This window comes from Phaeoacremonium minimum, assembly GCF_000392275.1.
Source record: "Phaeoacremonium minimum UCRPA7 unplaced genomic scaffold PA7_03_scaffold_409, whole genome shotgun sequence".
Lineage (NCBI taxonomy): Eukaryota > Fungi > Ascomycota > Sordariomycetes > Togniniales > Togniniaceae > Phaeoacremonium > Phaeoacremonium minimum.
In genome coordinates, this window is record NW_006921311.1 from 29,624 (window position 1) to 42,908 (window position 13,285).

Below are 13,285 nucleotides of genomic sequence, written 5' to 3' on the forward strand. Positions count from 1 at the left end.
CTTTTTTAGTATCCCTATGTGAGTTGTGTGGTGGTACAAAGCTTTTCTATCCTGGCCGATGCTAAGTTGGCCACTCCTGTGCCGATCGTTGTAGGAGAACACATGGCGTAGCAACGCGGTACGTATGTATTGGCCGCAAGTGGTTGCTCGGGAAGTCGAGATAGTGTACGAGAGATCTAAGTCGCCTCAGCGCTGCTTACGACCAAACATTTCTTTTGCTCTTTGTTCAAAAGCAGCGATCATACGACGCGCCTGCTCCTCCGACATGGAAGACATGGCGATCTGGTGTGCCGGGTTCGCAAAATGGAACAAGATGCTGAGATCCACCGCCGTCCAGTCCCTGCCGCCGCCGCCGCCCGGGGCGGCCGCCGCCTTCTCGACCGGCGTGACAGTCCACTTGGTGATGAGCGATCTGAACACGCTGTTCTGGCTCGCCGCCGTCTTCCGCAGCGGCTCGGGCCCGGCCTCGGTCTCGGTCTCAGACCCGGCGAGCGCGTCCTCCCCGCTGAGCGCCTCCACCGACACGCCCGGGACGCAGCGCAGGCGCGACGTGTACGTCTGGGTGAAGCCGAAGGCGCCGACCGTCAGGTCCGCCTCGGCGGGCCACTTCTGGCCGGTCTGCGGGTCGGGGGCCGTCCACCGCGTCACGCGCGACGACGTGCAGAACGGCACGAAGTCCCGGTAGCTGTCGACGTCGGCGATCAGCGTGTACAGGTCCCAGGAGCTGTGCGGTAGCGTCCGGGACACGTTGATGCGCGCTGGCTTGCTGGGGTCGGCGCCCAGGGCCTTGCCGAGCTCGGAGAGAAAGGTGCGTCGTTGCTGGGGGAGAGGGAGGCGGATGAAGGGCCGGGGCCGGACTGGTGCGGCGATTCGGAGAGGGAGCTTGGTCGCCATGTATGCCCGGGGTGTGGAAGATTGGAATAGCTAAAAGCTGGGAGGTGTTATAAAGGACGAATTGGGTCGCCAAGACATGCTCTCGTCCTAATTGACCGTCTCTGAAATGCTTCGTTATCGTATCATCGTGGGTTTCCGAAAGATGTATCCCCTCGACGCCATCCGCTTGGAATCAAAGAAAATAGTGTTGATGTCAGTGGACCAGGAGCTTGATGTGCAGCCTCGGCCCACTCGAGTCTACAATCGCAATTCGCACAGTACTACTAGGTAGGGAATTGAGCCACAGCCGATAACGAGCCCCACGAACACTTATCGGTGAGCCACACCAAACTTATTTCGATGGCCAGAATTTTTTTTAACCTACTCGCATCTTCTCTCACACTTTTCTTTCGGTGTTTGTAGCTACCGCAGCCTCAGCACACCATGCTGCGTCGTGTCTACGACATCTCAGAGACAGTTCGATAGTCTCTGGACACTCGTCAGCTGCTCTATACAAGAAGCTCTGACAAGTCTCAACCTCAACGCCATGGCTACTGCAGCACCCGAAGAGGTGCCTTCCGCCGTGCCATCCTCACCAGGCACCGAGGAGAAGCTGGAGACAGAGATGTCTTCGCTGAACATCGTCGCGGATCCGGTCACGGCCGTGCCTCCTCATCGGTCCCACGACCCCCAGTACAACCAGAAGAGGACTGATCCCTTCCAGTTCGGGTCTCGCTATCTGAACGAGCAAGACGATGTCTTCGAGTTCAATGCCTGGGACCACGTGGAGACTGACGACACGTATAAAGAGTACGCTGAACAGCAGTACGAGATGCAGCGCCAGTCTCCCGTCTCTGACTTTGACAGGAGTGAGTCACGCATTTTTCCTTTTACTCCTGACTTAAACCCCCGGCTTTTGTGATGATTTACATTATGCATAGTTCATCCGACTAATAATGAGGACAAACTGTACCATCATCTTTCGCTCCCATCTGATATGCCTTCTCATATAGCACTTACTGTTCAGCTTCATCCTGTTCATAACAACATGGCTAATATGACCAACAGAAAGAGTCAATGATGATCCTGCAAAGTTCTGGAATCAGTTCTACAAGAACAACACCGCCAACTTCTTCAAGAACAGGAAGTGGCTACAACAGGAGTTCCCTGTGCTAGACAAGGTAACGAAGGAAGATGCCGGCCCCATCACGCTCCTCGAAATAGGAGCTGGAGCTGGCAACACTGCCTTCCCTATCCTCGCACAGAACAAGAACCCTCATCTCAAGGTTCATGCTTGCGATTTCTCCAAGAAGGCCGTCGATGTCATGCGGTCTCACGAGGAGTACAATACCGAGCACATGCAAGCGGATGTGTGGGACATCGCAGGCGACGACCTCCCTCCTGGCCTCGAGGAGGGCTCCGTGGACGTCGCCCTGCTGATCTTCATCTTCTCCGCATTGTCACCGGCGCAGTGGAAGAAGGCCGTCCATAACGTGCACCGGCTTCTCAGACCCGGCGGCGAGGTCTGCTTCCGCGACTATGGGAGAGGTGATCTCGCGCAGGTCCGGTTCCGCAAAGGTCGCTACCTCGACGAGAACTTCTACGTTCGCGGAGACGGTACGCGGGTCTACTTCTTCGACAAGGACGAGCTGGCAGGCATCTGGTCCGGCAAGCTAGCAACAGACGAAGGGGACGAGAACGCTGCTGTCTTCGAGATCGAAGACCTGGGCGTTGATCGGCGGTTATTAGTGAACCGCGCTCGCAAGCTGAAGATGTATCGTTGTTGGCTACAGGGCAGGTTTAGGAAGAAATCAAGTTAATTCCCGTTGACCCTCGTGTGTTTTGCTATGTTCTGCTGTATGTTTTTTGTGCCGCTGATATCTTCACCGAAAGAGCCTTGGTTATGATGTGTGCTGGGATGCGTCACAAGGTGACCTGATAAGACGCCACGTCTTTCAACTGTGTTCAACTCAAGTCATGGTACTGGGGCTCTATGTGTTGCTGTCGTTGGTCTTGGTTAGCTGCGTGATCCTGGCTGCGACGGGTAAAAGCCAAGGATGATGTTGGTTGATGGTTGGGTGTGTGGTCGGGATGGAGATGGCGCTCACCGAGTGGTGACTGTTTGGCTGGCATCAAGTTGAAAGTGAGGCACGGTGTCGGGCAAACAGTCTAGTAATGGAACATACGGGCGAGTGAATGGTACTATGTGCTGGCAGATGTTTTGGTGGTGGGGGCATGGGAAACTTGCAAAGCCCTTATAAGGTTCTAAAAGGGCCAAAATATTTGTCGACCATCGGGGGACGCCCCGGTGGTCGGCTGGTTGTGAACGTGGCCGATCGGAGGAAGTTGTAAACGTGGTCGATCGGAGGAAAAATCATAGATCATCAACAAACTATATCCAACAACCCAGCAAATACGGGCGTCGACTAGAGACCTACCCAAGCCCGGGGGAGGAGATGTAGGAGCTGAAAGCTCCGAACTCCTTTTTTGTCCCTTTTCCACCCATATTCCGGGTTCTGTGGCTTGATTTTGCTGTTGGTCGTTCTAGAGGTTGACGATATTTTGACACTGGGTACATCTGCCCTTCGCGATATCTCTTACCTGTTTCGCCCACAACGCAGCAACCTCCAAACCTCGAGAGCACCTTAGGTCGACTCCGCGCCGTGGTATAATTTTTTACAATACTTTTATTATTTCGGTCTTTTTCAAGTTCCGCCATTGATCACACCCTTCTCTTCCATCCCACCCCTTGTGACCGTCTCAATATCTAGTCATACTGAACGACTTTACAACAACCTTACAGAGCATTGACAAGATGGTCAGGCTATAGAGCATGTAGATGATCCAACCTTGCTGGACCAAAGATTTTGGCTCGATACCGAGGAATAGATTATATGTTAATAGTACATCTCATAGCGTTTGGTTCCTCATCATCTGAAGCACCCCAGGAACTACGCCGTTTTTACTGAGCAGCTGCATATTAATTCATTCTGTTAATTTTTGAGCTGGCTGATATAATCGCTCCTGCTCCACAGAATCCTTCAATATGATAACAGGGAAATCGACGTTGCAGGAATTCACTGGGAGATCACGAAAATGGCGTCATAATACTTATTGCAAGACAACGCCGATGCTATTAATTTGGACCAAGGATCCAAGGCCGTGGATCTCTACCTCTTTTTGCTCTTGGCTATCCTCTTCAATGCCCGCGTTTCCTTCTTCATCCTTGAATCTACCATCTTGTATCTGCCCTTCACTCCAGCCGGACGGCCCTTGCCCTTGTTGGCACCGCCAGCGACAACAACCTTTACGGGCTTTCGCATCTTTTTCTTGCCCGCCTTGGCGAGCAGCCTCTGGATCGAGTCCGCCTTCTCCTTCTCAGTCATGCCGGAGTCCTCCACCAGCATATCAGACTTCTTCTTGAGTTTCTCCAGACGACGAGCGGCGGCGAACTTCTTGCGTGCTTTTGCCTCACGGACCTTCTTGATGGGGCGGGCATTGAGCGCTCTCATCTTCTCCTTGATGGCTTGTGCCGCAGCCTTGGTGATGGGCTTATGGGGTTTGTCGTGTCTGTGTTCGTCCTCTAGGAACCACTCTGGGAGGCCGTCCTTGTCACGGAACGCATGCTTGGTGAAACCTTCATCAATAATGTCCTGGCTGGTCTTCTTGCCGGTGGCTAGCTCATGAGCCAGAGTCATAGCTTCTGCGGTAATGATGTCGATATCTGTAGCCATTAGCAAATTGTCGGTCATGGAAAGGCTTGGATGGAGGTCTTACCAAGTCGACCATCCTTCCGCCGTTTGTCTTCTTCCTCCCAGTCATCCTCATCGTCTTTTTTGTCCTTGACAACCTCAAACCCGCCATCGTCGCTTTCCTCCGAATCCGAGTCGTGCCCGTCGACCGCTATCTCAACCTGTTTCACCTTCTTTTGCTTCGGCGGTGCGACCTCTGGCACTTCCTCGTCAGATGAGATCTCCAACTCTTCCTCAACCTCTTCAGCCTCATCCACATCCATTGCTTCAGCATCTCCCTCATCTTCTGCCGGCTCATCAAGGATACCGGGAATGTCTTTGAAAATATCTTGGTTGAAGAAACTCCTTGCTCGCTTAGACAGACCGCTGTTGTCAGACGACGTCTTGTCAAGATCGGTCAAGAGCGACTTGTCGGAAGGCAATCCATCCTCAGTCTCAGAGTCATCACTGCTCTCCTCTTGTAGCTCGTCCTCGTCATCACTGCTAGCATTCTCATCTGCGGACACACCCTCCCATTCATCATCTCCGTGTTCCTGCCTTGCCCTCTTAGCACGGTACTTGGCGTCTGATGCTGATTTCCGCTCTCGGTACTGGTCGTAGAGACTGTCCAGCTCTCCTTCCAGACGATCGCCGTCCTCGTCACTCTCGTCATCTGTCTCCCCGGACGAGCCGATACCACTATCACGGTCTTTCTTTGCCTCGGGGACGACAACCATCTTGCCCTTGGCTACCCTACTGAGGGCAGCACTCGACTTGTTGAGGTTCCTCAGCGCAAACATGGCACCTTCACCTTGTGGGCCAGCTTGCTCCATACCAATATCCATAGGGGCAACCATATTGAGCTGCATCCTGACAATGTCTCTCTGTTTCTGCTCGTTCTCTCTACGCTTTTCTCTCTTCTTCTTTGAACTAGCCTTGTCCTTCAGAGCTTGCAGTTCCTCTTGGATTTTCATCTCCTCGTCCATATTTTCCACCTGAGCAGTCTCTTCCGAGAGCTCGGGCTGAGCGGTCTTCTTGTTTGGAAAGCCGAAAATCTCCCGCACCCTCAGCCGCCATCTTAGGAGCATTTTGAATTCTTTGCGGCCCAGCACTCGCAGATCTTGGCAGCACAGGCGGATTTCGTCGGTCGTCTCGGGCAGCTTGTCCAGCGCCGCCAGGGCCACATCACCGTTCTTTGCCTGCTGGAAAGTCAAGCGGTTGATGCTGCCTAGAATAGCGATGGGATCGGTGGTCTGGATGAACTCGCTGGCCGGGATCTCCTTGAACTGGATGTAGTCTCCCTCCTCGTAACCCTCTCGCTTCCTCTTCTTGACTTCGGGATTGTAGACCTTCGCCTCGTTGTTGGGCGTGGGTGCCGTCAGTTCCTCAAAGACCGAGCGAGGATCGAGGAACTTGGGGTCGATCCTCTTGGGCGCCTTGTAGCCCTTGCAAACGACGAAAATTTCGGCGGACACATTTCGGGACGACGGCGGCTTGGTGGCCTCGACTTTTGTGAAAAGCTGATTGAACACCCAGAGTAGAGAGTTATAATCCTTGGAGCGGAAAACCTTGGTGACGAAAGTACCGCCCTCTGCGAGGAACTCGGTGGCCAGCTTCATGGACTGCAGTGCCAGCTCGGCCTGGTTGAACGAATCCTGCACCCACGCAGTACCGACGTTTGGCGCACCGTCGTGGAGAACAGTGTCGGCCTTCCATGACTTCAAGTGTTGTCTTATCGTTGCTCTGCACTTCTCGGTGGTGATATCGCTCTGGAAGGTGATGACCTTGGGGATGGGCTTGATCGGGGCGAGATCGACACCGACGATGAGACTGCCCACGGGCATGACCTCGGCGGCGACTTGACACCATGACTAGAGACTGTCAGCACGAAGAAAATCAATCGGGGTGGAAGGAAGGATTCAGACGTACTCCGGGGGCGGCGCAAAGATCCAGCAGGACCTTGCTCTTCTCGAGGAAGCCATACTTCTTGTTCAGCTGGATGAGCTTGAAGGCGGCACGAGCGCGGTAACCCTTCTCCTTGGCAAGCTTGTACCACTTGTCAAGACGACCCTTTCCGTGCTTCTTCTGGATCGCCATCGTGAGTACGTGGGTGTTGGCTCAAGAAGAAGTAAGGACGCGGCGCCGGATATTGCGCAGTGGTGGTCGAGAATGTAAGTCTCTATCTCAAGCCGCCCGCCGCTCTGCAGTCTCGAATTTTTTTTCTTTGCGGCCAGCCGATAAGGAGCGGTGGGGTTGTGCGATAAGCAAGCGGCTGGGGGCTCAACCTCGAAGGCGGTAAGATGGACGGCCACTAACACGGTAAGGTATGCACTAACATGATCGCTAGAACTGGCGAATGCCAGCCACTATAGGTAGATCACCTTAATCCTCACTTAACTTATAGGTAGTCTATGCTCAAGATTAAGAATATGTAAAGTAATGATATCATTGACACTGCAAAGGCTCCTTCATATCCTCAGCTCGAGGTGCGTTTTTATCTAATTATTGGAGGGGATTGACGATCTTTGCCCGAGTGTCTTACAGTCCTGTCCATCGCCTAGCAGACCCGGGAGGGTTTCAGCGCTGTCGCGTGTGGCGATTGGCCTGGTGCAGCGCCTCGGCCCACGCTAACGCCAGTACCACTTAAAGTCGCGGGTACGCAGCGCGTCTTGGACCCGGCGGGCCAGCATCATCAGCGCGTCTCGGAAGCACACGCTATAGCATCCATCCCCTGCAATGCGGGCTCTTCCCCGCCACTGACTTTTCCCTCTCCGCCCGAGCTCAACTGGTGTCTTCTCCTCTCGATCATAATGGTTGTTTCTCGTCCGTGATATTATCTCAATTGCCTGTTGTGTCGGTAGAGGGAGCTTGTGCGCCGGGTATCAGCGAGCGTCTTCTGTTGTCTTAGTGAGGCGCCAGCACCATGGCAGAGAACAGAGCCCCGGATGAGAACGGCTCGTTCATGAACAGCCATATCCTCTCGCCTCCAAGACTCCCGCCTCCCAAGGAACGCCGATTACCCTCCATCACACCTAGGAAGTTCAGGAGGTTCTTCACCCCGCGATCCAGAGTCTCCTCCAAGCCCAGTGCCGCCAGGAAAGCCCTGAGAGACCTTACCGCCCCGGCTCTCAACCGCTACCAGACACCTTCCAGCCCACTCAAGCCAATCTCCGAGGCAAATATCGGAGACGATGTCCTGTCGTCTACGACTCCCCGTGTCGTCAAGAGGCGGAAGACCCATCACACTCCCGAGTCCTCACCACTGAAACCACCATCTCTCCCAACCTCACCAAGTCTTCGTGCTGGCACAGGCACGAGGCCTGGGTTGCTCAGCCCAATTGAGTCTGTACAGTTCAGCCAGTCAACTGCGGACCTGTCTGACTTCGACGATGACGTTTCTGATGCATACTCAGAGCCGGAGGCGGCTCCTATCAGGCGGGTTGTGCCGATGACGCAACGAGGGCTGGGTGCTCATCTTGCTCAGAGGGAAGTCGGGGGAATGCCGTGTGCTGGCCGGTCCTACATGTCATATCCCGTCTCAGACTGGAGGTCAGAGACGGCTGACCTCTGCAGTAAACCTACAGATGTTCACTTCTGCTCCAGCCATGAAGGAGCCCACCGGTGTATTCCCTTTTGTACAGCAGCTTGTCACACGAACAGTTTGGTTGCAGTTGGCGATGAGGAAGGCCGGATCAGATTGCTGGATACCTCGGACAGGTTCGACAAGATACATTTAACGTTCCAAACGCATGGGAATGCCGTCATTGATCTCGCCTTTTCGGACGATGATTCTTTACTAGCGACAGCATCGGGGGACCAGACTGGCAAGGTAATTGATGTCATGACCCAGACCCCAATTTCAATATTAGCGCATCATACAGCATCTTTGAAACAAGTGCGCTTCCAACCCGGAAATGCGAATAAGAGTGTTCTGGCCACGTCGAGCAGAGATGGAAGCGTGCAAATATGGGATCTTAGGTGTAAAGGAGGGCCGGTGAATGAAGCTATCATCGAGCGAGAATCGGCACTGCGATATAGACTACCACGGCAACTCACCAATGGATGCGTCGTCAACAGTATATACGATGCACATGCGCGGACGCAGCGACAGACACGCCAACAGCAACAGAGCATGACCCACGCGGATGTAGCGAGTCGAGGAGAGGTCCAGGGCCGAATAAGCGACGTGTCTGTGACCGCTATCCAGTTTCTCCCAGCAGGACGAGAACACTTGCTATTATCAGCCTGTGAGGCAGATGCTAGCGTCAAGTTGTGGGATATCAGGTCAATACACACCTCACGGCACAAGATGAGCAATCCCGTTTCTTATACGGCGCCTCCGGACTCACACACCTCATGGCGCCATTTCGGAATCAGTTCGATGAGCCTCAGCACTGACGGTGCTCGTCTCTACGCCCTCTGCAAAGACAACACCGTCTACGCCTACTCCACAGCACACCTAGTTCTGGGACACGCCCCTGAACTTGCTTCCAAGACGGAGCCCCCGCGGCGGAAGTACGCAACCGCCCAGGAGGGTCTCGGCCCAATGTACGGCTTCCGCCACCCGCTCTTCCACGCCACCAGCTTCTACATCAAGTCCGCCCTGCGGCCGATGCGCAACGGCCAGTCCGAGCTGCTCGCCGTCGGCAGCAGCGACGGCGGCGCCGTAGTGTTCCCCACCGACGAGCGCTACTTCCAGGATGACTTCGCCTCCGGCAGGCAGTACATCCCCACCGTCTCCGAGGCCACGTTCGGCGCCTCCCACGCCACGCGGTCGTCCGCCGCCGCCGGCGGGCGGCCGGGCCTGTTCAGGACGAACAGCATGACGAACCTGTCGGCGCGGCTCGTCGACACCATCCCCATCGTGCGCAACGGCACGCCGCTGATCCGCGGCCACGACAAGGAGGTGGGCGCGCTGACATGGACGCGGGACGGCAAGCTGGTCACCGTGGGCGACGACTACATGATCCGCTGCTGGGGCGAGGACCGCAGCCAGGCGGCGGATCTGCGGACCGGTGGCGAGACGGAGGGCAGGAGATGGGGCTGTGGGTGGGCGGATGTGGGAGACGACTTTGACGAGGACGAGTGGTGATACACATGACGACGGCGTGAATAATAGGGTCTGTTTGAGTATAATTCGCTGCGTTCAGCAATACTCTGTCCGATATCACTTTGGGGCGTTTATGCATTGCATAACTAAAGCATGGCATGTTAAAGCTGTTTGAGTCTATTATGGGTTATGGGGAGCTAATGCCCCTTGTTGCTATAGAGCTGTTCTCTAAGCATAGTCTAGGAGTTGTGGCGTGTGTATTGGACTTCAAGTCTCAAGGTAGTACATGAAATACCCAAATGAAATTCACTATCCCTCGGGAAACCCCAAGCGCCTTCCACCTAAAGAGACAACCTTCTATCCATCTTCTTCGCTATGCTTACTCTAGGGTATCGTGTGTGTATCCTGACTCGTTATCTCATCAAATGAACCCAAGTTTAAAGTTTGACAACCGTCAGCTGCCACCGGAACGTATATACACAAAGCCTAGGGTGACCAACAAAAAGCCTAGTAATAGAAGGCTATCGGGCAAGCGGGAGACATTTGTCGTTGACTGGCGTTTTTCCAAGCCCGACAAGGCTACAGGGCACACATCAAGGGCGCCGTCAGTCGAGAAGTGATGCCTCTGAGCTGTATCGAGCTTCTTTGGCCGAGGTAGCGTAGTACCAAAATGGACAGCACGGGGCGAGTCGCTACGATGCTGCAATCGATGATTTTGGTCTTCGATGTTTTTGCCCTCAATGTCACTCGTGCTGTCCTCTCCTCCGCTGGTCGAATCGGAGCTTTCTGTTCTAGTACCTTCACTTTCAGAACTTCCGTCGCCCTCGCCTGTCCCGCTCTTCTTTTTGAGGCCCCTGATTTTCGCAACGGCGATACTGTCCTGCAGTCTCGTTCCCAATCGCGGTGTCAGGTAGTTTGTCCAGCTATTAGCTGTACTTTGGTCTTCAGTAGGGGTATCACAAATGGCATCCAACTGCTCTACTAGAAGAGCCATATTGTCAAAAATGGACGCGGCTTCTTTGATGATATCGTCCCTCTCGGTAGCTGTAAGCTGAGTCTCTGTTTCGGCCAGTCGCTTCTTAAACTCCTGTTTGAGATCTTCTCCATCCCTTGGAGTAGGGAAATGGAAGAAATCAAGGGGTAATCGGTGCGTCCAATGATGCCTAGCGGGCGCTAAAGGCACAGCACCAAGATAGGCTGATTCGAGGTGCGACTCGTCAGAGTACGTCGGCGCGATGGCAATCTCGGCTTGGGACTTTGATGGGGAGCATTCGATCATATTTGGACGCACGGGTGTTGGGAGTCTTTTCCAGAAATCATCCCCGAGGGACTCGAGCGAAGCTCTAATAAAGCGCCCTCCCGAGAATAGAGCCATATATAGAACCCATGCGTAGGCGATGAGGACATGTGAGTTGGTGGTAACTGACCGCTCAATGTGTGAAATGAAATCATTGAGCCGGCCGGTGTTGGTCGCAACTCGAATCTGCTCTTCAACCACCTCATCCGTCCATCCGGTCAAGGCTTTGATGTCCGCTCGCAGTCGATTTGAGCGGGCGAGGCCAGGGATCTTCATATACTGCAGAATCTCGCGCCTTCGACAGCAGACTGATGGCCGTTCGGTAGCGTGCACTCTGTCGGCAACACTGAGCGTTGCAGCAGGAGTACTAGTAGGTTCCACAGGTTCGTTTGGTTCATTCTCCTCAGGGCACGCCACTCCGGCAGCCTTTTCGTCCAAGGCATGCTGCCATAACCGTTCAAACGCTGTGTATATAGGAGCGAAATACAATAAGCCAGTGACGTAGGTTGAAGGAGTGGGAGAATGCGGAGGTACAGCCAACGGGAGGCGCAATAGGATCAACTTGTTTAGTTTTGCGTGGACTGATCTTGTCGCTATGTTTATGGCATCTCCCAGGGAGGGACTCGGTGGGCCCGTTGCAGGAAGAGTCGACATGGTGTCGGGACTCTTATTCCTGCTACTCTAAGCGCAGGGCTACGGCAGTGTTGAGAATGGTTTCGGATCATAAGTAGTCCAAAATAACGAAGTATAGGAAGATAGGTAGCAATCTAGCAATCTAGGTTGGTCCGGCGGTTGTGCCTTGCGAAGAATGTTATGAGGTTTCCTTCTTCCTTCATATAGAAACAGCAGGAGGGATATTGGCGATATAACACAGGCAGTTGAAGAAAGTGAAGAAACCAAGCGAGCTGGAAAACTTGTAGTTGGATTCACTCAGGAGTCTTCTGTCGAGTCACAACTTCCTCGTGACTATGAACAGGAGGATTCGGCAGGTGCCTTCCCTAGCCACATGCTCAACAGAGACACACGGCGCGAGGAAGTGGAAGCGGCGTATGGGTCGCAACTTCCTCGAAGTGCAAATGCAGAATCACAACCTTGAACAAACAGGGAGAGGAAAAGAGAGAAGGAATGCAACAACCGGCAGCAAAGGAAATGTTCGTAGCTCCTGATTCCTCCCGAGAAACGGCGCAAATCAAGAAACCCAGCCGCTCAAACTTGATCCGGTCGTCCTTGCGATGCTTGCCTGGCGCTAACTAGCATTGCTAGTCATGAGGAGCCCACTGGAGATTGGAGAATGGGAGGGGAATGACCTGAGATTCGGACATTCTGGAGCGGCCATGTGCACCTAAGGGCACCTTTTAAGCAGCTCTACTCACTGCTAGCCCCTTGCACAACAGGGATGGCCGTGGCTCCTCGCCTTAGGCCCAACTCGAGGCGATCTTGACTTGCGGCGGGCCAGAGTGTCGATCGCTGCGGGTGGGCAATGGGCAATGGGCAATTTTACGCCAACATCGAAAAGCGCAGAATGCCATCTTACCACCGAGCCCCCACGGGAATGGCCGGGTCAATTAGACTTCTCATCTGCATCCCAACACAGTGGAGATCTGCGGCAGGTGTTCCGAACCATTGGTATCCAGATCTTAACGCCCGGTAAAGACTAAATATGCACCATTTCTTGACAGGACGTTAGGTATCATCGCTATTGTCAGATAACGTCTTTTTGCTCTGGTTTCTGGACCCTACATTACGTCAAAAACGGCTGCTAGTTGCCGCTCGGAAGATTGAGGCTGATCGTGAAACTGCGGTGCCGAACCTCGCACTGCGTCCTGTAATGCGACACGTCACATTGCAGCTGTGCGGCACCATTTGCAGTGATTCTCTGTAGAGTGATCTCTCGTTTGAGTTCCTTATCTCGATCTAGCAGGGCCAGCTTGAAACCTGAGGCTGGAGACTAAGAACAACGACTTATTCAACTGCCTGCTTGCGATTACGTAGGGCCGAATTTGTGAAGATCGTTTATTGTGAAGAGTCACTCCACTCACACATCAGAACCCCAAAGTAATGGATCTCTGCAAAACATATTCTATCATCCCATCATCCATCCTAGTATACAGATGTCTAGAATCATGTACTGTAACAGAACCCAGCCCGAAACCCCGGAGACCTAACGCCAGTCTTCCCTGATTGCATCAATATCAATATATACCCATTAACCCTGTGATTATACTACAGCAGAGGGACGAGATCCAGTTTCTGCTACGTCGTCATTCTCCTCTTCGTCATCTTCCTGACTCTCATGGTTTATAAACAAGAAGGACACGAATACGACACCAGCGC

At 53.6% G+C, this 13,285-nt stretch overlaps 4 protein-coding genes across 4 annotated transcripts; 2 read left to right on the forward strand and 2 right to left on the reverse strand.

The window, feature by feature from the left end:
• Positions 1-186: 186 nt before the first annotated feature.
• UCRPA7_5287 (putative cyclase dehydrase family protein) lies at positions 187-894 on the reverse strand (the record flags this gene model as incomplete). Its single annotated transcript, XM_007917834.1, has 1 exon — positions 187-894. The coding sequence occupies one exon, from the start codon at positions 892-894 to the stop codon at positions 187-189; it is 708 nt and encodes a 235-aa protein (XP_007916025.1).
• A 526-nt stretch (positions 895-1,420) lies between these two features.
• On the forward strand, positions 1,421-2,693 carry UCRPA7_5288 (putative actin binding protein; the record flags this gene model as incomplete). Its single annotated transcript, XM_007917835.1, has 2 exons — positions 1,421-1,742; positions 1,942-2,693. The coding sequence occupies 2 exons, from the start codon at positions 1,421-1,423 to the stop codon at positions 2,691-2,693; spliced, it is 1,074 nt and encodes a 357-aa protein (XP_007916026.1).
• A 1,350-nt stretch (positions 2,694-4,043) lies between these two features.
• On the reverse strand, positions 4,044-6,701 carry UCRPA7_5289 (putative et-dependent rrna methyltransferase spb1 protein; the record flags this gene model as incomplete). Its single annotated transcript, XM_007917836.1, has 3 exons — positions 4,044-4,597; positions 4,651-6,475; positions 6,534-6,701. 3 exons carry the CDS (start codon positions 6,699-6,701, stop codon positions 4,044-4,046), a joined length of 2,547 nt encoding a protein of 848 aa, XP_007916027.1.
• A 2,212-nt stretch (positions 6,702-8,913) lies between these two features.
• Positions 8,914-9,696, forward strand: UCRPA7_5290 (putative wd domain protein; the record flags this gene model as incomplete). The annotated part of the gene is made up of 1 exon (XM_007917837.1): positions 8,914-9,696. One exon carries the CDS (start codon positions 8,914-8,916, stop codon positions 9,694-9,696), a length of 783 nt encoding a protein of 260 aa, XP_007916028.1.
• Between the last annotated feature and the right edge of the window lie 3,589 nt (positions 9,697-13,285).